A 27,026-nucleotide genomic window follows, 5' to 3' on the forward strand; every position below is an offset into this window, starting at 1 on the left:
CACACACACACACACACACACACACACACACACACACTCACACACACACACACACACACACACACACACACACACACACACACACACACACACACACACACTCACAAATTCTAGTAACAGTGTGTGATTTAGAAAAATATCAAAAAGCAAGCATTTGAAAAGTGGTTAAGTAGAAGCACTTATCATTGGTAATGATAACAATTTGGTATTGGGTAGGAGGACTGGCCAACTGGAGCACCGGGAGTATTCCCGGTGGGCCGGTCGATCTGACGGCTGGGGGCCAGTGGATGTGCCGGTTGATCTGTGGGCTGCGGGGCTGGTATATGTGCCTGTCGATTTTTGATTTTGTTGTCCCAGTCTGTCCCTGAGTAGGGGGATTAATTGTAGTAGGTTTCCAGAAGTTTTATAAAAGGCTCCATTCTGGAAGTCAGCGAAATGTTTGTGTAAGGCAAGGTTAACAGGTTTACGGAGAACAGAGAGGGGTAGGTACTCTGTCTCTTTACTTCACACTGAGGTGTTTGGGGTTGAGTGCAGTTGTGAGTTCTCTGATCAGAGTACAGGCAGCATTCCATAATGCAGTGTCACAATCTCACCCACACCCTCTATGGAGGGGCACTGGCGTAAGAAACCTCCCATGTCATTATTTTTCTCTCATTCTCTCTCTCTCTCTCTCTTTCTCTCGCTCACTCTCGCTCCTTCTCTCTCTCTCTCTCTCTCTCTCTCTCTCTCTCTCTCTCTCTCTCTCTCTCTTTCCTGACATGAACAAAACAAAGTGCAGAGATAATACATATCCATAGATCATCCTGTTCACTGGAAATGTCAGAGGTTATAAAACTCTTTGGTAGTAATTCCCATGACTACACAACTCTCTGGGGACAGCTTCCCCAAATGTCCCCGGGACTCAGACTGCTGTGACATAATTAACTAAACATTATCACTCCATTGGCTCTGCACATCACAACGACAGCACACTCCTGTAGATTCTTCCTCTATAACATCAGAAGGATATGTCCATTCCTCACCAAAGAAGCAGCACAACCTTTGGTCCAAATACTTGTGATCTCTCACCTTGACTACTGCAACGCACTACTGCAACGCACTCTTGGCCGGTCTCCCTACCTCCACCATCAGGCCTCTGCAGCTCATCCAGAATGCTGCTGGTGTTCAATCTCCCCAAATTCTCCCATGTCACTCCCCTCCTTCGCACCCTTCACTGGCTCCCGGTAGCAGCTCGCATCAAATTCAAGACCCTGGTGCTCGCCTACCGGGCAGCAAAGGGAACAGCCCCTCCCTACTTGCAATGGTCAGCCCCCAAACCCCTGCCCTATCACTCCGCTCTTCCACCTCGGCTGGCCGCCCGTCACGGCTTTTCACTCTCCTGGCGTCCTGCTGGTGGAACGAGCTTCCTACTGCTGTCATGACTGCGGAGTCACTACCAATCTTCTGCCATAGATTGAAGACCCATCTCTTCAGGCTACATCTTAACGGTCCCTCCTAAAGACCTCTTCACCCCCACTACCCCCCTGTACAAGTTTCTTTCCTGTTAATAAAAAAAAAAAAATCCTTCTTCTAGCATTGTGACTGCCTGTGGCGCCTGGTCTGAGCATTGATTACTTTATCTTATGATAGATGATTCACTTACTTAAACAAATGTATTTGTTGTAAGTCGCTTTGGATAAAGGCGTCTGCTAAATGCCATAAATGTAAATGTAATGCACTGTTTCAATATTGTCTACTAAGAACTAAATATTTATTCCCTTATATACACATATCACACGGTTATGGACATGATAAAGCAGACACTACATAGCATATGAGCTACTGACACAAGTTTCACCATAAGTCTAGAGCTATCGGTCAGTGTTTAAAAGGTTCATGTTTGAGCGATGGTAGGGTGGGGTTACTGCGACAGCAATAGTGAATGTCACAAAGCAGCAGTCGTCTGAAACTGGTTCTTTATATACTGAAGGATGGGTCTTTTCAAACATCCTTCACAGCTCTTGTTATCACCTTGTGGTGGCTTTCGGCAGCACTTCACACGTCCTCACAACTGGTGTCTGCCACAGCAGCGGCATTGAGGTAGCCCACTGTTGCGATGGCAGTGGGCTACCTTTTAAACATTGACTTACTGTATGTGTCCTAGGAACACGCAGGAGTTCTCAGGCCTAAACCACCATACCATCCCAGTATCACAATAACTCATCAGAGACTAGAGTATCAAATGGGAGAAGCCTTCTGGAGAACCATACACATTACAATCATCTTCAAAATACTCTATATGTCTTTTTATATGCCCCTTCTCTTACTGACATTGACAAATCACCCCATCAACTCAGTTGTCTTTTGTCTATGTGACTAGTATGAGTATTGGTGAGTATTGTTGAGTGAATACTCTGTTCTCTATTCCTGCTCTCCCATCTTTGTCTGGAGTTGTTGGTGATCTCATGATCAAAGGCCAGCCCATTGGGAGCGTGCTCCTCTTTGTTACTGTCAAACAGACAGTGTGATTGGATGGAGAGCTGTATTGAGGAGGGATTTCTTTGTCCTGATCCCTGACAGAGAGCAAGGGGACTACTGTATCATGGGCCTACATGCTGTGTGTCGTGGGAGCAGAAATGTCCGACCTTCCCCACACACAGCAGAGCTATGGGGTGAATGAGAAACAGTGGCAATCTATAATGAAAAGTATGCACATGTACAGGTCAGACTGTGCACTACAATCTCTATCTACTTACTGTAGTTAACAGTACTGTATGTTGATACTGCACAACCTTGGTACTCTCTATTACTATCTCTCTCACACACACACACACGCACGCACGCACGCACGCACGCACGCACGCACGCACGCACGCACGCACGCACGCACGCACGCACGCACACACACACACACACACACACACTGTCCTTCCCCAGTAAGGGCAGAAGGACTCTGGATAAATGGTTCCCAGATCAGCTATGTCACCCTTAACAAAAGAATGACCTCATTGGGATCAGGTCAGTGACATTAGGCATACAGTTCATGCGTAGCAACATACTTACGACCATGACCTGTACCATGCACATATACATTCATAACATACTTACATACATAGCTACTTGCGCGTTTGTATACGCACACACATACTTCCAGTCACTCTCAGACTCATCCATTCCAATCTCCAGCACCCACTGACATATTGCAGCTGAAGAAGGAGGCTTGACAGGGGCTGGGCTAATATTAGCCCTGAGTGTCACATTTCAGACCCCTTTAAAAGGTAATAACATTATTGTGTGTATGTGTGTAAAAAGCAATGCGTAAAATCTGATAAGCTAAGCAGCTTTGAGAAAGCCAGTCAGGTTTCTTAGATGACACAAAATCTAGATCATGTGTGTAGCCTAGTGTTATGCTCTGGGAAAACAGGAATAAATACAAACCACTGAAATGTGAGGTGAGGTTGCATGCATGTCTGTGCATGCATTTAAGTGTGACTGAGAGGAGGCGAGAGACAGTATAATAAATTGTACTTTTGCACATAGTAACTTTTGTTAGTATCCTCTCAATTCCGAGCCAGGTACAAGCACTGTATTGACAAAGATGGAGGAGAGAGCAGAGGAGAGAAGATAGAGAAGAGAAAAAAGGAAGAGAGTGAGATAAAGACTGTGTAAAGAGAGAATTGTGTTTTCCCTCTCTGAACAAAGTAAGAAAGATGAAGGAATCACTTCACTGGAAAAATAAATAAAAATAATTAATGAGGCATTGGAGGAGTCCTCAGTTGTACAGAGCCACAGAGGATTGACCTGGCTAGATCCTTCCCTGCTATCCAGCATCTAAACATTACCCCATAGTGACAAGGATGAGGCAGTGAATCTGAGAGCTGGGTGGGGGTGGGGAGGGTTGTTATGGGGAGAAGCAGGAAGGGGCTCATTGAGCTTGATGGATTTCCTGAATGTGGTTCAGAGTGGCGGCAGGAAGTATCCATACTGGCACCACTCTGCCGACCGTGGCGCTGCCAAAGCAAACACACTCCGCAGGCTTCCCCTCCGGCACGAGACTCCACCACATCACGCAGGGCTGATCTGGGGGAGGAAAGAGGAGGTTCTTCCATGACAATAGCTTCTGATTTGCTTCTAGGGTAGTGCCCTTGAGCTTTTGCTTCTCTCATTGTGAAAAAACTACATGTCAAATCCAACCCTACTCATTCATTCACTAATCGATGCTCTATCATGTATTAATTAAATTGTTAATTGATTAATTAATTAAAGTATTTAATTGATTGATTCATTTGTTTGTTGTAGCTGTAGCTGTGTTTCTCAATGCTGAATCAGGCCTGACTGGTAATAGACAATATCAACGACTTCTCAGTTGAGCCTGAATGAGCATAATCCAGATTGTCTAAAGCATTTACCATGCCCATTGGTTAGATACTGCACTGTTCACATTTCCTAGCATTCCTAATCTACATTTATAGAATATGCTTATCTTTTTTGTGCTTTTATGTCTGTGGACAGGCGGACATTCACTGGGGTACATCAATGACTCCACAAACAAACCATTTTAACCAACTCACATTTTCACTACATCTCAGTGTACAGTACCACTGCAACTCACAGTAACTCATGATGACAGCTCTCTCTGTCTCACTGTAACTGACTCTTATTGTAGGTCATTGGGTTTCAGTGCCTTTTTGTGCCTCATTCAGTCTGTTCCCTGTGTCTCATTCTTACTACTTCACTCTCTTTTCATCTCTTCCCAGGGAGGAAAATCCATCAGTCACAGCTGTGGGGATGACCTCATGCAACCAATAAACATAATACACACACACACACACACACAATGCAGACAGAGACTTCCCCTTCACCCTCCTCTCCTTTATCTCAAGGACTGTACTGAACTGACAGTCTTGTCCCGAGTTACTAACACTCAGATTGGAGAGGAATTCTGAAACAAATAGAGCAAAGAAAGTTGAGGAATTTTATTGCTGAATTTAAGAGAAAATGTTTCAAAGTTATGTATGTTTATTATAACCATCTGCTTGATAAACTAAACTTAGTGAATAGCAGCTTTCAAACACTGACATTGATGTTTGTGTATACAGGACAATATGGCCTGTGTGTGTACAGTAAGTGTGAATGTCTTTATACAAGAGAGATCTTCTGTGTAGTATAAACACTGGACGGGCTGTGTTTGTCTCTTCCTCCTTCATTTTCCCACAGGTGGTCTTACCCATCATATGCTGCCAGGTAACTGACATCACTTCCCTCCACATGCCTCATGTTGTCTACTCCCCTTCCACTGCCGTTTCACCTTTCACTACAGTACCTCTGCTTTTTCCAGTACAGTGCGGTCTAATCTACTGTTTACTGATTCGTCTGAAGACTTCCAAGCTCAAGAATGTCCTGAGCTAATCTGAGTCACTCTCAACCAAAGTGAATTGGGGCCAATATTCCTGCTCCTCTTTCTGATGGCTGCCTCATGACTGCTGGTATTTTTGGACTGTTGTACCACAACAAGCTTTATATTATCAAGAACAGCCTTTGCTCTGTCAATGGCTAAATATAGGCATTGGAACCTCTTCATAGATCAGGTCAATACAGCACCAAAGGAACTTCAGAGCTCCCTCAAAACCACATCAACCCTCGTCAGGGGTTGACAAAGCCTGCATCAAACTAGACCCCAGCTATATCCAAGTGTTTCATATACCAGAGTGTTTATGTAAGGTCATGGTTGCGGTCTAACTGCTCTGTTAATCTGCGCTCCTCATTCATACAGCACGTAAGCGGGTGTGTGTGTGTGTGTGTGTGTGTGTGTGTGTGTGTGTGTGTGTGATAGCATCTCCACACTAAGCAGTTGACAGCATACCCTAATAAATCCTTGTCTACTCTACAGCAGTCTGCTCCACTCAGCCCCAAGTCAGATAAGGACACATCTGCTGTGCATTCCCATCAGACTATAGTCCCCTCTTTCCTAATGCGCTCTTAATGTTCGATACGTTAGCTGATCTGGGTACTGGGTAGACACCGAGGTGTGTGGTGTTGTGGGAGATGCAGTAGTCACTGTGGTATACCTGTGTTGTAATTCAATGATGTACAGTGTCTTCGGAAAGTATTCTGACCCCTTCACTTTTTCCAAGTTTTGTTGTTGTTCTAGACTCAATTTAAAATGTATTGAATTTATTTCTTTTGATTAATTTTTGCAAATGTACTCAAATTGAAATACAGAAATACCTCATTTACATAAGTATTAAGACCCTTTGCTATGACACTCTTAAAATGAGCTCAAATGCAAAAATGTCTTTTAACAAGTCACTCAACAAGTTGAATTGAGTCCATCTTAGTGCAAGGATAATAGTTAATGTGATTTCGGAATTAATATTTTTTGTTTTTATAGGGTCTCTGGTTTGCATACAAATCAATTACACACTGTGTGGATTAGGCTCTTACTACCAACTCAGCAAATTTAATAATTTTCTCTTGATCCTGACAAACTCCTGAGTCCCTACCGGTGACAAACATACCCATAACATGACACAGCTCCCTCTATTCTTCACATAAGGGATGGTGCAGAAGCTGCATAGCAGGTGCTGGATTTGCACTTAATGCTTTGCAGTAAAACCAAATAAACATATTTCCAGCCACTTTCTTCGCTGTATCAATTGATCAATTGTTGCAAACACAATTATGGATGTGAGATAGACTATTTTCCATTAAGGGATTATTTTTGGCCACTTGGTTATAGACCAATTATGTAGAGTGACTGAGATGATGTTGTCCCATTGACTGTGCTATTTCCTCTCAGCCATTCAACTTTGTAAGTCTCCCCATGCCTCAAGGTAGTATTCCTGAGCAGTTTTGTTACTCTCCATTTGCTCAGTTTGTAATGACAACCTGATCCACCAATTCCTATGTAAATCAGAGACCCTATAGAAACAAAGATATTAATTCCAAAATCACACAAACTATTATCTTTGCATTAAAAGGGACTCAATTCAACTTATTGAGTGACTTGTTGATTACATTTTTGCATTTGAGTGTCATAGCAAAGAGTGTGAATACATGTAAATTAGGTATTTCTGTATTTCAATTCTAAAAACGTGTTATTACCTTGTCATTATGGGGTATTGTGTGTGGATTGATGGCAATTGATTTAAATTGTGTCTATAACACGACAAAATGTGGAAAAGTTGAAGGGGTCCAAATACTTTCCGAAGCTACTGTAGATCAGTGGTGTTAGTACATATTCTTCAGAGTACAAACTTTAGCACTTTGTGGTCTGAGGACTCCAGCTGGTTCATCCAGCTATCATATGAGATATTAGGATTTTGTCCCCAGAACACAGCTCTATCAGAGGCTCCCTTAAGGTGCTCAACTGGTTCAGCCCAGGATACCACACATTACAACACTATTTTCCCTGTCCCTATTTCACCTCCCCCTCCAAATCTAGACCACACCATCAAAAGAAGTAAGACACAATACTAGGAAAAAAATATAAACATCTCTACTTTATTACAGAATAGTTTCCAAAAAGTCCAATAACCATGGATTTCTTTTCCTAAACAGGTGGGTGGGGGTAGGGAGGCTCTTGCCACCCGTGTCATTCTTTTCTGCATCTATTCATTATTTCACTAATTTGTACATTCATTCATTAGTTTATTTATTCATCATTTGTTCAGTGAATAGTTCATACAGTATATGATAAAAGTCACACATACATTTTTATCATTCACATAGACGTTTCATTCACACATCCATACAACTCCATCCATTTAATATTTCTATCATTTGTTCGTCTTACAATACATTATTTACAGTGAACGACAGGGTTGGTAGAGAAGTTTGAGGTCCATCTTGTCTTGGTTGGCATTCACATTCCAGACAGAAATGTGAAGTACAGGACGCTATCCTCCATTATGTTGAGTAGATGTTATAATGTTTCTGCACTGCACCCTTGTGAATATGGCCATCTAAGTAGCATTCAGGTGGAGATGTGTGTCCACAGCAACATGGAAACTAAGAACCACAGAAAGGGTACAGGTACAGAAAAAAAACTGCAGCCCATAGAATTACGGAGAAACAGAAGGAAACAACATTCTCAGGGACAGCCCAACTGAGATGGTGGTGGTTTGTCTTTATGTGTTTGGGGCTAGGGGTATCTTGTTCAACATGGATATTACCTAAAATGCACTTGTTGCAACACTCAAAACATTCAACAAAAGGGCAAAACATGTTTTAAGTAGACAGGATGAGCAGGGTACACTTATGAGGCAAAGTCCCCATTTATAACAAACATAAAAACATTGGGCATATTTCCAAAAGAAGTGCCACCCATTTCAGTTCTAAAAGCAAAAGAACCCATATAAACCATGTTAAATATCTTAACTCTTAAACAAACATTAATGACATTTATATATTCAATAATTTACAGATTGTTCCTTTTCAGCAGCAAATATGACAGGAAATTTGTGACCATATTTAGTATATTTTTTGTGTTGCTGTATGTATCTGTATGTCACAGACCTTTTTTTATTTTTTTTGTTTCAAAAATAAAAAGTCACAAGCAACTTTGCTGGCTTCAAAACTTTACAGCAGTAGCTCTAAAGAAGAGCCTTTTCGCTAAAAGTAGCCCTAAGATATTGATATGACCCAACCATCTACCCCCAATAACAATGATGCTGTCCCAATAACTGACTTCTGAGCAGGAATCACAAAGAGCAGTCTGAAACATTGCATTCGATAAATATAAAATGTTAAACCCACAGCAACACACACAGAGTAGCCCTGAAATTAAATGTAATGGCAGCCATTCAGTTAAACATACACTCACCGAGCACTTTATTATGAACACTATACTAATACTGGGTAGGGCCTCCCTTTGCTCTTTATTATGAACACTATACTAATACTGGGTAGGGCCTCCCTTTGCTCTCAAAACAGACTCAATTCTTCGTGGCATTGATTCCAAAAGATGTTGGAAACATTCCTTTGAGATTCTGGTCCATGATGTGACATGATTGCATCACGCAATTCCTGCAGATTTTTCAGGTGCACTTTCAAGCATCTCCCGTTCTACCACATCCCAAAGGTGTTATATTGGATTCAGATCCGGTGACTGGAAAGGCCACTGAAAAACACTGAACTCATTGTCATGTTCATGAAACCAGTTTGAGACAACTTTTGCTTTGCAACATGGTGCATTATCATGCTGGACGTAGCCATTAGAAGTTGGGTAAATTGTGGCCATGAAGGGATGCACATGCTCAGGAACAATACTCAAATAGGCTGTGGCATTCAAGCGATGATTGATTGGTATTAATGGGCCCAAAGTATGGCAAGAAAACATTCCCATCACCGTTACACCACTTCCACCATGAGAAGGTGTACAGGTGTTCCTAATAAAGTGTACAGTGAGTGTATATTTGGGCAGACATGATAAAGGCAGTGGGTTACACAATGTCATTAGTACCAAGAGCTCAGCTAGGCCATTATTACTTACTATACTTGTGCCACACAGTTTATAGTTTGGGTCTAAATCATGTACCACATTTCTTAGAGGAGACCAATTCATAACCTATGACAGAGTAAAGCATCATGGCACCACTCAGTACTGTAGCATCTAACCCAAGTAAGAAATTAAATGGGCTTGACCTGTGTAAACACAAGCATCCACAACGAGGCCTCGTACAACACTGTATCATGATCAAAGTTCTGTTCTGGGGGTAAGTCTGATGGACCTGAATACACACTGCCATGGAAGCCTGATTTAAATGTTAATATTCCTAACAATAAAAAGAAACAAAATTAACTAAGCCAATAAGTAAATAAAAATGTAAATATGCAGGGGGTATGGAGTCTGGCAGATCTTTGAGCGGAAGTTTCACAGTGCAGTCTGTTTGGCAGCAAGTGTGTGTGTGTGTGTGTGTGTGTGTGTGCATGCGTATGTCTGTCCACAGGGTCCTGAGGTGAGGCCGGGGGGCATGGCCTCCCAGGTATTGCTGCTTCATTGCATGAAGAACTGAAGCGCAGTGGCGAAGTACTGGTGAGTTGTACTGCAGAGAGGAGTTGAGTTACAGCATTACTGCTGCATGTAATGATGTCCAGTTTGTAAAATCCGGGTTATGAGGTCCAGTTTGTTATACCTGATTGGTGAGGTCTGGATTGTAATATCCAGTTCGGTAGATCAGTGAGGTCTGGTTGAGAAGCTGTTAGATCCTTTTTGTGAGTTCTGTTCCATGCTGGAGTGTCCTGAAGTTCATTCTATTAAAACAATTAAAAAAAATAAGTTTAGCCAACAGAATAAACTTGCAAAAACACATAAACAGTGCCATGTTTAGGAGAGAGAGAAAAGGAGAGGGAGAGACACTGAGCCCCAGGGGGACACAGGGCTGAGCTCTGCTGTCTGGGAATGAGTCTCTCCAGAAATGAATCATGGGCTTTATAGGAACACAGAGCAGCCAGACCAGACAGTCTCTTTCTCCCCTCCTCTGGGTGTCTGGGTCTCAGAGGAACACAGCCAGACAAATCAGCATCAGTGTTGCCCTGGCAACTAGCAGCACACACAAGAGTATTGGGGAGGGAGGTCATACAATGAAGGCAACCCACTGCCTCCCACTCACAAAACTCTGGGTTAGGGTAGAGGACGGTGTGTGTGTGTGTGTGTGTGTGTGTGTGTGTGTAGCTCGGCCATTGGAATGTCCTGTTAACCATGTCCTTTAGCAAATCTAATCCAGTCAGGGAGGATGAGGCGCGACTTCAGGCTTTTGTTGTGTTTTTGTTATGCAATGATGTTGCTGTCTGGGGTACTGTACATCCAGCATCAGCAGTCCCTTTCATCTCATCACTCACTGAAATACACAGAGATGGGTTCTCTCTCTAACACACATCACCTCTCCTTCATCACAACCATAATTGGATCATTTAGACACAAAGATTATGATCATTAGTAGAATTCACAGATCATGTGTGCGCACGCAGAGCTCTGTGCTGCTAGGTTCTCTCTACCTCCGCAGTCCCCCTGCCATAGAGCTGCCCCCTCCCCATCCCCTCTCTGTGCTGCTAGGTTCTCTCTACCTCCGCAGTCCCCCTGCCATAGAGCTGCCCCCTCCCCATCCCCTCTCTGTGCTGCTAGGTTCTCTCTACCTCCGCAGTCCCCCTGCCATAGAGCTGCCCCCTCCCCATCCCCTCTCTGTGCTGCTAGGTTCTCTCTACCTCTGCAGTCCCCCTGCCATAGAGCTGCCCCCTCCCCATCCCCTCTCTGTGCTCCGGGGCTGGCACACACTGTTCTCTCTCCTCTGTCACTGGACATTTTTCTGACAGCTGCTTTCCTGGAATCCAGGTCAGGTGCATGCGAGGAGAATGAGAGGGTGTGAGATTGTGTTGTGACTGTCATGACTAAAACAAACTATAGTTATCTACCTACACATACTGACACTGTGACTGGATCTCTAAGAATAAATCCATACATTTCTCGAACAAAACATGATGTGGTCTAAATCTAAAACACATTACAGTTTCAGCCGGCCATGAAATCTTACTGCAAACACAAAGCAGGGACTGTACTGACCAGCATGTCTCAATAAACAATTATGAATGTTGTGACTAAAACCTGTGGGCCTTCACACAGAGCTGGAAGGAGATGGGTCTAGGCACAGAGCTGGGGAGCATCATGGATCACATAATGGAAGAGCATGAGAATTGTCCTCAGTGTAATACAATAAACCAAACCATCCCAGGAAAATTCCACTATCATAAACCCTGGTTAAAAATACTCCAGCAATATTTACTGGCAGAATTAAACAGACATAGACTGATGCAACACAGGGACATGGAAGGCCAGCAGCTCTAAGAGCACATCCCACATTCACATTTTTTATAGATATTACATTTTTAGGTCTTGCTTCTCTTTACTTAGAAAACCAAAATGTTATAGTAAATTGCAGAGTATAAAATTATAAGCCACCAGTCTATGTAAACACATAGCTCAGAATTGAAGAAGCCATTCAAAGGCTGCCAAGCGTTTCAGTCAGAAGAGTCCTGGTAGAATTCCTCCTATCAGTGTTGGTATTTTTCCAGACTGGAGTATGTGGTGGTCCCTTTGGGCTATTTCATTCATCACTAATAAATATTTTCCTAAGCAGCTGCTGCTTCCTCTGCCTGCTGCATCTTCACCCATCACATCAATAACACGCCTGCTAAGTAAATAACACCTACTACATGAACATTTCTATGCCATAATTTGAAGACAAGTGCTTCACTGGCATCTCCCACCCATGGGTACATGCTCTTCTCCATTTTATGTTTGCAGAACTGCAAGGGAACATGTAGAATTAAAAATGAGATCTTTCTCTCTCCACACACACACACACACACACACACACACACACACAGCACTACAGTCAGAAGTTCCTTATAAGGGAGTGAGTGAGGGGTGTTACTCAATCTCCACGCAGCTCAATGAACGCCACACGAGAGTGGGAGGCAGTGCCATGGCTTAGACACTTTTAGCCTGCACATCCCCAGTGAGGGGATAGCATTACTATCACACACATACGAGTGACCACAAAGTGCGTTGACATTCTCTCCAACCTACGTCAGAGCACAGGTCATGTTCAGAGACAGAACATTCAGCACTCAGCTCCCCCTGACCAAATGTCTGCCCCCTCGCTCCCTCACAAGCATGCGCTCATACAAGTGTAGGCATACACCAACACATGCTAATAACAGATGTGCACTAAACAACATTTTCTCAGTCTCTCTCCCTCTCTTTGAACATTGAGACAAAGTATGTAGGAAGCCAATGAAAAAACATGACTGAAGTTAGCTAATATCTTATACACTTCACCATCGCAAAGATGCACCATCTAACTCAATGATATAGCCTGATTACATTTTCATAACAAATAGACTAAATGATTCACTAAACTGCAAAACAATATCCCATTTCTCCCTTTGGCAGCTAGCCTACTTATTAAAAACACAAGATGTGAAACAGACTAGATTCGAAGAGAGGAACTGAGATTTTCAGATTGGGCACCTTCTCTGGGGCTTGAGAAAACAAAACATTTGTATCACAGTTTGTCTGATGTGGCAGAGATCTGTGAGCCAAATACCATTCCTTTCAGCAAAGGAAAAACTTCCCACTCCCACACAACCCAGATGTTTTGCCTACTTCAGCAAGTTGAGACACACACACACACACATTTCTCCCCACTCGGCCCCTCTCATCTCTGATGCAGTAAACTCCCAAATGCTCAGACTCAAAGCAGAGTTTTCCACCTCAAGATGGCTGACCAGATATAATACCGCAGGGTCCTTACCGCTAAAAATGTAAATGCCAGAAGTACCGAGTTGTTTTAGGCTGTATCAGTTTTTATTTGAGAGTTCCTTGAGAATGTAGATTTCTATGGAGTCAGATTTCTGCTAATAATATCAAGCAAATGCTTGTGATTAAGGCCAAAAATAAAATATTGAAACCAAAGAATACAATAACAAAAGATACAAAACTATTGAGCAATTGTTTTTATATTGGTAAGAAAAAATGTTTGAATTGTAACAAAACGTTATTTCCAAATGCATTGAAAACAACATTTTTACCATTCGTTAGCAACCGCTCAGATTCACTTTTGATAGCAATTATAACAGTGACCTCTGTCTCCAAAAACTACGTGTCTTCAGTTATGTTTACATTCTGCAGTTTGTACATTTAACGTAAAGACTTTCAAAGGACATTGAAGAAGCCGATTCTGGGTATCTCTCATTGTCTTACGTCATGTGTCGTCATTCTAGAACAACGCCGCTTTGCCTGAACTACCGGTCTTAGAAATCGTGGAGCGATTCATGATTTTTAAAGATTTTCCGCATCCGCGAAAATATATTTCTGTCACACCAGAAAATTAATCCGTTGCCCATTGCATTCAGTGGCATTACAGCCTACTTTGCAGACGATCAAAACTCAGTTAAAACCGTTGGCTTTTATAGTAACTGGCTACTTGTAGAGGTATACACAAAAGTATAATGAGCACCCGTTTCGTTTCGTATGAATTTGGTCTTGCTATGGCACTCACGTGCCAGAGTATGCATATTAGGAAAAAAAAAAAAAAAAACACATATGTTAAACCCGTTTGTTGTAGTCTGCAATTAAGTGGCCCTTGTTAGCGGTAGTTTTCGTCCTGGCATCGCCTGTATTGAGAGAAAGTTTACACTCTATCAGAACTCAATTGTTCTACGTCACAATCAGCCCCTTTAAAACAATGTAGTCTGTGGGGCACAACTATTCACAGCAAAGACTGATAACAGTTTTGAATTAAGCTATTATACCTATAGTGATAACAATATATAGCTCCAGGTAACTAGGGTTTCTAAGCTGCTTCGTTGTACGCCAACATAAGACAGCTGTTCATCAATAAGCTCCGGTTGGGCAGTGCCCGGAACAGGCTTAGCCGAGCTAACTACCGGTATATCAGAGTAAACCTGAGGTGATATTTGGCTAATTGTTCATAGGCGAAATATGGCCTTGTTTGTTTGTCGACCCATCTTATTTGCATATATACCATGATTCAAAGGAGACCAGGTTAAATATGGTTAAACTGTAATTATATATATTTTTTATTTTGACCCACAATTTATTTAGGTTATTTTCATATTTGTCATAAACGATATAAGGGGTCTTGAAACATATTCTAAGCCAAGATAGCTATAACCGTATATATGCTCCTAAAGGTATGTTACAGGAACATGGATGCGGTCAAACGACATATATACACGGGGCACAGGACTCTGCCCACCCTCATCGCGAAAGCTTGATGAGTCTGTATAGCTCAAATCACGTTAGTAGCGCTAATTTGTAAAAGAAAATAGCAGTCCTCAGTTTACAGTTTGATAAACTAGCTACGAGCTCAGGCTATGTTGAATCTCCCGCGTCACAATGCCGTTCTGGCGGAGTGAATTACTGGTCTGACGGAGCTTAGATGTGATTATCTCAGAAGTCAATTAATTGATTTCCGTAAAAACGTATATAATGGATGCAGGACACTCTTAAACTTTAAAATAATGTAATATTAGACAGGGTCTTCGGACCAATCAAAATGTACACCGAAAAACTGACTATTGTGAATATCCGTCATAGAATCTTGGAAAAGTCTGTTGGTTCGTTTTTTAAACGAACTGTTTTAAATTTTAAAAGCTGCACATCATTTTAAACACAACAATCTTTACTTTCCAATTAAACATCCCGTGACTTTAAAAATAAATGCAAGACTGCCGAGATGTTTCAATGCCACCATGTAAAATTGAATTTTAAATCAGATTTGAGGTTGGAGAAGCTGCAGTGCGAGTTCTAATCAGTTCATTTGCTATTGACTCGTTGAGTTGACCATCTCAGACCAACATATTTGCCTGTTATTGTCCGGCCTACGTATAAGCTCTTCACCGTTTCAAATCAATTTGCCCAACATTGAAGCAGAGCTCAGCATCCACATGACTGTCAGTTATAGAGCCAACTCTGGGAACCACACAAACTTAAATTTCATACACTGTACATCAATGTCCAACGATTATCTTGCGCTTGGCAGTGATATACTACTATATTCCTATATTTGTTACATCAGGCTGGCTAACAACAACAGTAGCTAGCTGGCTGGCTGGCTAGGAGCAGAATTAAAACTGTTGACCAGCACTCCTCATGATGCAAATCCTTTTACAGCCCACATGGTTTGCTAGCTAGCTCCACTTAAGTTAGCTTTGCTAGTGTAGCTACACTTTTGGTTTGGTACACTGTAAAGAAAACATCCCCTTTGGTTTGCATTGTCTTTGAAAGCGTTACTGCATGCTCTATTGCACTCAGCCTACCCATCTATACCAACTACAGTAGCTTGCCTACAAACGAAACGCACTAACCTAGTTACTCAAATATTTCAACAAGTTTGCCCAAAACCAGATTATGCAATCTGTTGTAGTGGCCTTGCTATAGGTGTACATATTACAGTGCCCTACCTAATTGGACAGTGAAGCATTTTTCTTCTTTTGGCTCTATACTCCAAAAGTTTGGATTTGAAATCAAACAATTACTTATTATGAGGTTAAAGTATAGATTCTCAGCTTTTATTTGATTGTATTTGTGTACATATTGGTTCCACTATTTAGAAATGACAACACTTTTTATACATCATTCCTTCAATCATAACTACAGTAGGTCTGAGTTTAACGCATGTCTCCAGGGTACCGCGACGGCAGTAGGGAGTCAGCTCGACTATTTGTTATGTTTTATTTCAGGTAATTCACTTCAGCAAAACAACTACCAGGAGGCAATGTTGAGCCTGATGAATTACATGAAGAGTAGCTAATGAGTTGTTGTTTAAATTTAGAAATTAAATTAATGTCTAGTTGGAGAAATTCGAAATGATGTCCTTGGATAAACCTTAATTTAGTGTGTGAATGAAATGAGAGCTGTCATGAATCAATAAATAAAATGTACATGCCAAGTGCAATGACAAATTATATTTTCACAGTTTTACTGCCCGTATTCAACAAGTCATTTATAATTGCCTACTGTCTGTATTTGATTTCTTTTTCGCCCCTGTCCGTCATATCATGTATCATAGTTGGCTACAAATGAATGACTTTCATATAGGTGTCATATCATTGGTGTAGCCTTGGACAGTTCTTGATATGAGTGACAGTCATGATCTGTAGGCTACACATTTTGATTCAGCTCCTGTGTGTGCTTGCTTGAGCTCCACTTACAACAAGCTTAAACAATTTCTCATTAACAAACAAAAGCATGAAAATGTATCTAGCCACTAGACAGTGTTTTATAGATACAATTTGAATGCTGAGTACAATCCAGACCCACTCCTCCCCTAGAACAGTAAAGTTCTTCATTTAACGAATTCTGTTAGTAAACATGCAAACACTGACTTTACTATACCTAAAATGTTGCATATTTTAGAGAACTGTTATCAATTCCATTTAACAACAGGACAATAATAAAACGGTTGTGTTCATTTATGCATTTCAAATTATTTTTAGGCTACCCTTGGAAGTGTGGGCTTTGGGAGTAGCCTAACCAGTGGGATATCTAGACTACCAGAGCGCAAGTTGCTATCGGTATATTAAGGAGTGAGCTAATACAGAGAGACTTGTAAATACTTATCTTCTTTATGACAACTGCATTGTAACATGGAAACATACATAGGCAGACATTACACAGATTACATGTGACAAACATCTCTGCTGCGATAAGTGGGGCAATTAGGATGATGAGGGTTCAGTAATTTATACAGACAGAACAAACTCTCTTTTCAAATGTCGGTGATCAGCAGTAAATTACAATATAGTGGGGGAAGGTGTGGAGTGGGGGAAGTTGAGCGAATTTGTCAGCAAATATGAGCTGATGTCACAGTAATCTTCTGCTGTCCTATATAGGTTGTTATCATTAAGCGACACAAAAGGCTCTGTCAAATCCATGCACATTTTATAGGAAAGCTGACTGCCAACTATCTACAATAACATTTGCATATGCAATTCAAATGTTCAAAAATTCATACAGTTGGCATACATTCAACGTTTTTAATGATAACAACCAGGCACGTAGGAAAGGGGCCACACTCTCTGTCAGCAGGTGTCTTTTATTAATCAAATTTATACAGATATTGCGTTTTGGTGATGGTGTGTGTGACAGTATGTGGAAGTCTATGTGCGTCATCTAGGCTACTGGCTACATTTTGTGACTACTGTTGAATTCTACGCTTTTCACTCGCGCTAACCACTATGTTATTCTCCCGTCCAAAGTCAACAGAATTGCTTGTTTAGCAAGCGATAGGCAACATTTTCGCTTAGTCCATAAGGAGGGGGGGGGGGGGGGGGGGGGGGGTGAATCAAGACAAATAGCCAAAATGTAAGGTCTTCACCTTACTACATCTCGGATTACGTTGCTCTTGGGTTAGGTTAATCGAGTCCAGACGGGTGCACTCAGGTAAATCAGCTGTAGGCCTTATATCATTTACCTGAGATCCGATCATTTCATGTTTTTCACTCGCACTAACCACTACGTTATTCTCATATTAAAAGTGACCAGCATTGCTTGTTGAGGTGATAAAAAAATGGGACCCATTTTCTCTGGGTACAAGGGTGGGCACAACCATTTCCAATCCTTCACCCCCTCACAACATTTTAGGCAGCACTCCTCACAAAATATACTTCCTACGTCCTCAATAACAACTATAGACTACTTTTCTATCCAGTCTCAATCTGAAACAAAAAAATGCTGACTACTGTCTCGCATGAAAATTCCTAACTTCATTCTGTAATGAATACGTTGCATTATTAAAGCGGACTCACATTTATTCATGTCAGATTACATTCAAACATTTCGTCCGCTCTGTCCTGTGAGGGAATGCATGATGATGGTATGAGAGACGATAAGAGTTGGTCCCGTTGCTTGGTCCTCCTTAAAATAACCTGATATTCAAACCATTTCTACTCTTCATCTCTGTAAACTATGAGCTATTATAATAAACTTGATTTTCTCAATCTCTCTCATAAGGCAAGCTGGTAAGGCAAACCATTCTCTTTTTAAACATCCAAAGGGAATTGACCCCAACCAAATGCAATGTTTATGTGATTAACTCCCATGTGTATTTATTGTAATGATGATTGAGTAAAAATTCTGTATTTTTTCACAACATCGTGAATAAAGTTAGATCGTTATAATGATCCATACTACTCTAATTCTCCTGTTGGCATCTGTTTCAGTAAACCACAGATCCTCATGGACAAGTTCATGCAGAGAGCTGGGCAATGTTCACCTCAGTAAGCAAAAATTCTCACTCTCACCACTGACATGCTCCCACTTTCTATGGTAGAGGATGAGGGCTTTAAAAAGATGATCGCCACCTTCAATGCTCAAAGAAGCCATAAAAGAAACTGACAGCTTTGCACTCCTCTAAAGACATTAAAGACCATTAGACTTTGCTTAAGGTCACTGTGCGCAGCTCTACCTCAAGCACCTTTGTTTATTATTATTATTTGTTTATAAGAAAACAAATGACTGTTAAACACTGTGTTCAGAAACACTAAGACTGTTCAAAAACCTTCTAAAGAGTCCAAGCCTTAGCTCAATTTCAGTGTGCAGGCATCAACCTTTTTTTCAGGTTGTAAGCATAGACATACAGTATGTCAGTGGTTCATGTCAGTATGTCAGGCTAATAGACTACCTAATTTACTATTTTTTCAATAAAGCATTTTTAATTAGTGTTGTTTTTTGGTAGTTGCAGCCCGAGTACATTTTAATTATAAAATAAATTCTTCCCCTCACCTGCACTACTGACACATGCCGCTGTGCCTAGGCCTACAACCTGATTAATAATCTGGTTGCGAATTCGTTGTCCACTGACATCCTCTTTAGCAGGGTTGGGGTTTCCTACTTCGACTTCAGCACCCTCTGACTCCAGCACTGGCAGTGGCACTCTCCTCTCCACACAGATGTTGTGAAGCGCCGCTGCAGCAGCGATCATGTGCAGACTCTCTCAGGCTCCATCTGCATTCTCACCATGTAGGTAGTGAAACTGAGAAGATGTATTTAGACCATGATACTATTTAACGTACCCTGGTACTGATGAATAAGGCTACATTTTATAGCTGATAATAGCCAAGTAACTCAATGATGCACGGTGCCTTGGTGTGCACATTGTTGTAGCGGCGCTCCTTGGCGCAACCAATGGGGTCATAAGCCACCGTTTAAGTGGGTAACCACTGTCCCTGAACAAAAGTCCACTCATTCTACTTGTCTCGCATTTGATGAAGCGCACTCTCTCTGAGGATGCGTGTGTCGAGGATCCGTGTGGCCACCGCACGCTTCGTTAATCTACTCCAGTCCAGTCCTGTCCTCTCCCTCCACAGCCAGTGTATCACTTCTGATAATTACATAAACTAGTGGCACTATGTTCTTATTTATAAGTATTAATTTAAGTGAAAAAACTCTGCATATCCCAGAACTATCATTTGATCAAGTGAACATCATGTATTTACATTTTGTATTCATTTTCAATGATTTATTTATTCTGTCAATGATAATGTATCTGTTCAACTTGTTTATTTCATGTGCTCATTCTCTTCATCCTGCTCTCGCATCTTTAAATGTTCCAAGATACGAATTGTCATCTCACCTGTAGCCTATACAACATAGTATTGTTACAATACACAACGCTAAAATGTCTGTTTTCTTAGCCTGAGCTGTGAATAATACAAAATAAACACGGACACTAATAGCTTACACATACCACTGACACTCACTCCGTGGTGGTATTTCTAGGTGTGGGAGCTGAACTATGCAGCGACCAAGACATTCACTGTCGGAGATAACACACTGTGGAAATCCGAATCGGTGTGAAAATGTACTCGGGTGACTTGATTTTAATTATCGAGTTGAGCAGTGCTTATGGCTGCCTAATGTTTATTTGGATAAATATTATAGTGAATCTCTACATTACGTAAAATTAGTTCGCTACAAACGCACATTAGCTAAATTGCACCCGGAAAAAAACCACTAAATATAGCGTTCTGATTATTGCGCAATATGCTGGAAATGACAAGACGCGCAGCACCTGAGCCCCCCGAACGCCACTTGCGTACCCAAGTCGGATTTAGCAGGAGACTGACACATTATTCAGCTGATAAAACAATACCCGCTATAGAACTCGTTTTTTCTTTAACCAAGGCTAAAGCACATACAGATAAACTGCTATAACCTTAATGGGTAGCCTACATCGTAATTTTGCCCTATTCGTAGTGTCATTCTTTCAGATTCCATGCAAATCCTTTTTTATTATTATTTATGGAGACCTGCCTACCTGTTGAAAATATACCAAGCGTTTAGTTTCAATATGGCCACAACATTTCATGTTATTTCATCATAAACTTTATTGTCAATCCCCTCTAGCATACTACATCAGATTGTATTCTATAATATCGTCCATCACTAGCCATGATTGACAAGATTGTTGATCTCAACCCATGACAGCGTCCATCGTTCTATCAAGCCTGCTTATGAATAAGATAACTTTTTTTTTTCTGTTCTAAAGATGTGATGTCTAAAAGTTAAGTGCCCAAATAAAGTAATAGCCTACTTTTGCTCCAGAAGCCTGTCATGTAGCCTAATGATTAGGCATTAGCCTAATGCATTTGATAAAACAACAATAGGCCTATAGCACGCATTAGTTTGGTCCAATGTCAATCGTGAGAGAACGGTAATAGTTACATTCTAAGTAGCATCATTTGCTAAATAGTATGGAAGCTTGTCTATATTGCCTACAGCGATACCATTTTGATCAACGCATCGATCGCGAGAGAACGGTAAATGTTTTGTAGAAAGTTGCATGAATATCCTATTAAGCCTTACCCTACCTTCATCTTGCTTAGTAATGCAGTTTAATGGTCAACATATCGTCAATTTTTACCATAGAAGCAAGGCCAGCTTCCATCAGCCATTGATTGATCAGTTCATGGCCGGGTTGTGAATCTGATAATAGCACGTTCACTCTTAAATTCTCTGAAGCTGTGCATGTTGTTATACATATAGAATGTTGAGCATTCAAATAATTAGGCTACATGTAGTGGCTGATACTGCACACATAATCTATTATAATGTACTGTAGCCCACTAGTTGCAGCTGTTTCTATCCGTTTTCTACGCTGCTCACACATTCTCTGCGCGTGCCCCTGCTGGCTGCCTAGGCTGGCGTGGGCGCAACCATATGACGTCAGCACTTTATAGAAGTAATACAAATACTTCTATTGTCCAATCGGGGCTATACATTTTTTTTTCTCTTATATTTGAAAGCAATTGTAGAACATGAGTTTCATGCTGGAATCGATCTCATTTGGCCAGGAACAATCAATATGACTGTAATGTGAATTACATTGTGAATTGTCTTTTTGGGCAGAACTACAAGTGAGAACTACAACGGTACCAGGAGTGGCCACTAGGTTTTGCGGCGTGCCCGCCAGAGACTGATTGCTCCTCTATTTTAAACACGCATTGCAGTGTATTAAAATTGTTATTTACAGTGCCCTCCATAAGTATTGAAAAGAGGAAACATTTAGTCTTCTTTTAGCTCTGTACTCCAACAGTTTGGATTTGAAATCAAACAATTCACAAGTAGAGATTCTCAGCTTTAATTCAATGTTGTTTTTTCCAGATTGGTTTCAGCATATTGAAAGTACAACATTTAAACATTTCATGGCTCCAAAAGTATTGGAAAAATCATATAATATAGTAATATATTATAAAGCACTCATGTTTAGTATTTGGTAGAGTAGATTTGCCTGAGGTCTGCGAACCATTGACCCCACCAGACACTGAGCATCTTCTCTGGTGATGCTCTGCCAGGCCTGTACTACAGGCAACTTCAGTCGTTGCTGTTTTGAGGTCTTTTTGCCTTAACCCTTGTGTGGTGTTCGGGTCAAAATGACCCATTATAAAAATGATACAATTAATTCTTTTTTCAACCTGAAACTCTATGGCCTTGGTTTATTTTCTGTGAAGAACATGTAAAATGTCCCTGATCCGATGTTCGATTTGACCCGAGAGTAATGAAAGGGTGGAAATTGGAAACTCCCAATTTCTTTGTGGATATAAACACACACACACACAAACGCCATAAGTTTGCAACATAGTTACATTCCAAGCACCGGGAACGCGTCTGCTCCCGCTTTCCCACCCTCTTTACCCTCTGTAGTGTAGGAACCTGCACATTGTTTTTCGGGAACCTGCACAATGTTATTCCAAAACGTTCTAAACATTCAACATTTTCTCACACTGTACCCCATCACATCTGGGGGCGGGACAAAACAGATACGTAGCTTTGCATCACAGTGTGCAAAACTCCCTAGTTGTTGTGGCAGTATGTTTGGGGTCATTGTCTTGCTGTATAATGAAGCATTGTCCAATGACATTGGAAGCATTTGATTGTACTTCAGCAGACAAGATGTTTCTGTACACTTCACGCAATCCAGTTTCTGTTGCTAACTAGTAGTTTACACCTTGCCGTGTAGCCTCTGTAGTTCTGTGGATGGTCGTCTCTGACACATTCAGACATACCTCCTGGAGAGTCTTGTCATCTCGTTTCATCTTTAGTTGCACTACATGCACTAACAATAGCAATCGTCGGATTACTTTCAACTTTTAGAAAGTGTTTTTAGTCAATGATTTCGATCACTGGTAAGATTATTTGTGATGGGACACATTGTAAATTGTAATCGCTATAGGCTAATTTATATTATGATTTGTGTCAGCCGAAAGTTGGCTCAATTAGACCGCTTGTAAGATCACTCTTTCCCCAGAGCTATGGATAACGTAGCCTGGCTCGCTACTTTTATTTTCCAATTTTGATGTTATGCTGTTGCTACTTCTGTGCATGTCTGAAAGTCTACATCAATAAAATAAATTGCTCACATTGAGGACATACAGTTGTAAAGACGTATCATTTGTGGAAAATGTTTCTGTGAAAAAACAGTGTGACAGCCCAAAAAACAAAAATCATCTTAGCAGCGCACACAAACAATAACCACCATCAGATTGTTTTCAACTTCTGGATAGTGTTTTGGTGAATTATTTTGATCACCTGTAAACTCATTAGTAATTTTAGATTAGATTAGATTCAACTTTATTGTCATTGTGCAGAGTACAAGTACAGAGACAACGAAATGCAGTTAGCGTCTAACCAGAAGTGCAAAATAGCAGAAAGTGCAATGAACAGTATTTACAGGTAGTGCAATATATGATCAGTAGTAGTGCAGTGTAATATAGAATAATATAAGCAGTATAATATAGCAGTGCAGTATAGCAGTATGTGAGTAACAGTAGCAATTATAGTAGAATAAATAGTTACAGTATGAGCAGTGTAGCAGCATATGAGCTGTATGGGTAATGCAGTCTAGCAGTATATATGTATTAACAGTAACATGAGGTAGATGCCGAATAAATATAAATATGGAATGCCGTATAAACAGTAAAAACAAGTATGTACAGTATGTGCAGTAGTATTAAAGAAAATATAGGATATGTGCATTATGTGCATTATGAACAGTATGAACAGGTATGTACAGAAGAGCAGTGGTAATGAGTAAGAGAAGGGGAGGGGAGTATAGTGCAATAGTGCAATTGTCCGGGGTGGGGGTTGCGGGGGTAGTAGTTTGTCAGGTAGGTGTAGTGTTCGAGTTCAGCAGGGTGACAGCCGCAGGGAAGAAGCTGCCTCTGAACCTACTGGTTCGGGTGCGGAGAGACCTGTAGCGCCTCCCGGAGGGGAGTGGGGTGAAAAGTCTATGGTTGGGGTGAGAGATGTCCTTGACGATGCTGCGTGCCTTACGCAGGCATCGTTTGCCCTGGACAGCCTCGATGGAGGGGAGTGAGGAACCGGTGATGCGTTGGGCAGTTTTCACCACCCTCTGCAGTGCCTTCCGGTCCGATGCCGAGCAGTTGCCATACCATACTGTGACACAGTAGGTAAGGATACTCTCGATGGTGCAGCGGTAGAAGTTCACCAGGATCTGAGGAGGTAGATGTACCTTCTTTAGTCTCCTCAGGAAGAAGAGACGCTGGTGAGCCTTCTTTATCAGGGTGGAGGTGTTGAGGGTCCAGGAGAGGTCCTCAGAGATGTGGACACCCAGAAACTTGAAGCTGGTGACTCGCTCCACCTCAGTCCCGTTGATGAGGATGGGGGTGTGTGCGCCAGCTTTAGACTTCCTGAAGTCCACAATGAGTTCTTTGGTCTTCTTGGTGTTGAGAGCCAGGTTATTGTCGTTGCACCACACTGTTAGGTGCTGGACCTCCTCCCTGTAGGCCGACTCATCGTTGTTGCTGATGAGACCGATCACCGTTGTGTCGTCTGCAAACTTAACAATGGTGTTTGAGCCATGTACAGGTGTGCAGTCGTAGGTGAAGAGGGAGTAAAGGAGGGGGCTCAGCACACAGCCTTGTGGAACGCCGGTGTTCAGGGTGAGGGTTGAGGAGGTGTGGTTGTGAAGCCTAACAGACTGCGGCCTGTTGGTCAAGAAGTCTAGAATCCAGTTGCAGAGGGAGGGGTTGATGCCCAGTTGCCTGAGTTTGGAGATCAGTTTGGAGGGGATGATGGTGTTGAATGCTGAGCTGAAGTCAATAAACAGCATTCTCACATAAGAGTTAGTCTTGTCGAGGTGGGACAGGGCGGAGTGAAGTGCCGTTGAAATGGCATCCTCTGTACTCCTGTTCTGCCGGTAGGCGAATTGAAAGGGGTCCAGTGTGGGTGGTAGGCAGGTCTTGAGTTGAGCTAAGACCAGCCTCTCGAAGCACTTCATGATGATGGGCGTGAGTGCCACTGGTCGGAAGTCATTTAGGCTCGTTGCAGTGGAGTGTTTTGGCACCGGCACGATGGAGGTGGTTTTGAAGCACGCGGGGACAGCTGCTTGGGCTAAGGACAGGTTGAATATGTCAGTCCAAACCTTAGTCAGCTGCACAGCGCAGGCCCTGAGGACGCGTCCGGGGATCCCATCAGGACCAGCAGCCTTGCGTGCGTTAGTCCTGCTCAGTGCCGCACACACGTCGGTGGGGGATAGAGTGAGGGGCTGGTGATCCGCAGGGAGCACAGCCTTGGTGGCCACCTCCTTGTTGTCCCTGTCAAAGCGGCCGTAGAAGTGGTTCAGCTCATCAGGGAGGGAGGCGTCAACGGAGAGGGGTGAGGTGTTAGATGGTTTGTAGTCAGTGATGGCCTGGATGCCCTGCCACATGCGTCGGGGGTCAGAGTTGTTTCTGAAGTGATCCTCTATCCTCAGCTTGTGGTTGTGCTTGGCCTTTTTGATGCCCCTCTGCAGATTAGCCCTGGATGAGCTGTAGGCCCGAGCATCCCCTGATCTGAAGGCAATGTCGCGTGCCTTCAGCAGGAGTCGGACCTCACTGTTCATCCATGGCTTCTGATTAGGGAAAGTGGTGATCCGCTTGAGTGTGGTGACACTGCTGATGTTGGAATTGATGTAGTCCAAAACAGATGAGGCATATGAATTAATGTCCGTGTGGGAGTCATGGGTGGCCTGAGTGGCAAACACACCCCAGTCAGTGTTTCCAAAACGCTGCTGGAGCGCTGAGTCAGCTCCCTCTGGCCAGACCTTGACTGTCCTCACTGTAGGTTTCACTCGTTTGATGAGTGCTGAGTACTTGGGCAGTAGGAACAATGAGAGGTGGTCTGATTGACCTAGGTGGGGGAGGGGAACGGCTTTGTACGCATCAGCCATGCTGGTGTATACTTGGTCCAATGTCCTGTCTCCTCTGGTGGGGCAAGAGACATTTCGGTGGAATTTGGGCAGTACAGTCTTTAAGTTGGAGTGATTGAAGTCACCCGCGACAATGAAGGCTGCCTCGGGATGCAGAGTCTGTTGTTTGCTAATGGCAGCATACAGTTCTTCCATAGCAATCTTAGCATTAGCATCAGGGGGGATATAGGCTGCCGTGATAACAGTAGACGTGAACTCTCTGGGCAGATAGAAAGGTCTACACTTAACCATGAGAAACTCCAGGTTAGCTGAGCAGTGACTCTCGGTGATGGTAGTGTCCGTGCACCACGTCTTGTTTACATAAATGCACAAACCTCCACCTCTGGTCTTACCGGAGTCGCCTGCTGTTCTGTCTGCTCGGAGAACGCAGCGCCCTGCTAGCTCGATAGCGTTGTCGGGAACCTCGCTGTTGAGCCAGGTTTCAGTGAAAACCATGATGTTACAGTCCATAATCCATTTGTGGGTGGTGATCCGCAGCCGCAGTTCATCCATCTTGTTTGCCAGATGTGAAGTAATGTGAAGCTTTCTAAATTGTAATCGCTATTATCTAAATTATATTATGGTTGCTGTCAGCTGAGAGTTGGCTCAATTAGACCGCTTGTAAGATTACTCTTTCCCCAGAGCTAAGGATAACGTAGCTTTAGCCTACGTTTTCCGATGTGAATGAGAACTAGAACTTCTGTGAATGTCTACATAAAAACAATAAACTGCTCACATTGAGGACATACAGTTGTAGGCCTATAATTTGTGCAT

General features: G+C 42.2%; 1 protein-coding gene across 1 annotated transcript in view; it reads right to left on the reverse strand.

The window, feature by feature from the left end:
• Nucleotides 1–7,486: 7,486 nt before the first annotated feature.
• The window catches only part of irs1 (insulin receptor substrate 1), a 35,481-nt gene continuing 15,941 nt past the window's right edge, over nucleotides 7,487–27,026 (reverse strand). Inside the window, exon 2 of the mRNA XM_083695474.1 lies at nucleotides 7,487–10,233. Coding sequence (XP_083551600.1) covers nucleotides 10,229–10,233 — 5 coding nt within the window. The 3' untranslated portion in view covers nucleotides 7,487–10,228. The remainder of the gene's footprint in view (nucleotides 10,234–27,026) is intronic.

This window comes from Argentina silus, assembly GCF_951799395.1.
Source record: "Argentina silus genome assembly, chromosome: X".
NCBI lineage: Eukaryota > Metazoa > Chordata > Actinopteri > Argentiniformes > Argentinidae > Argentina > Argentina silus.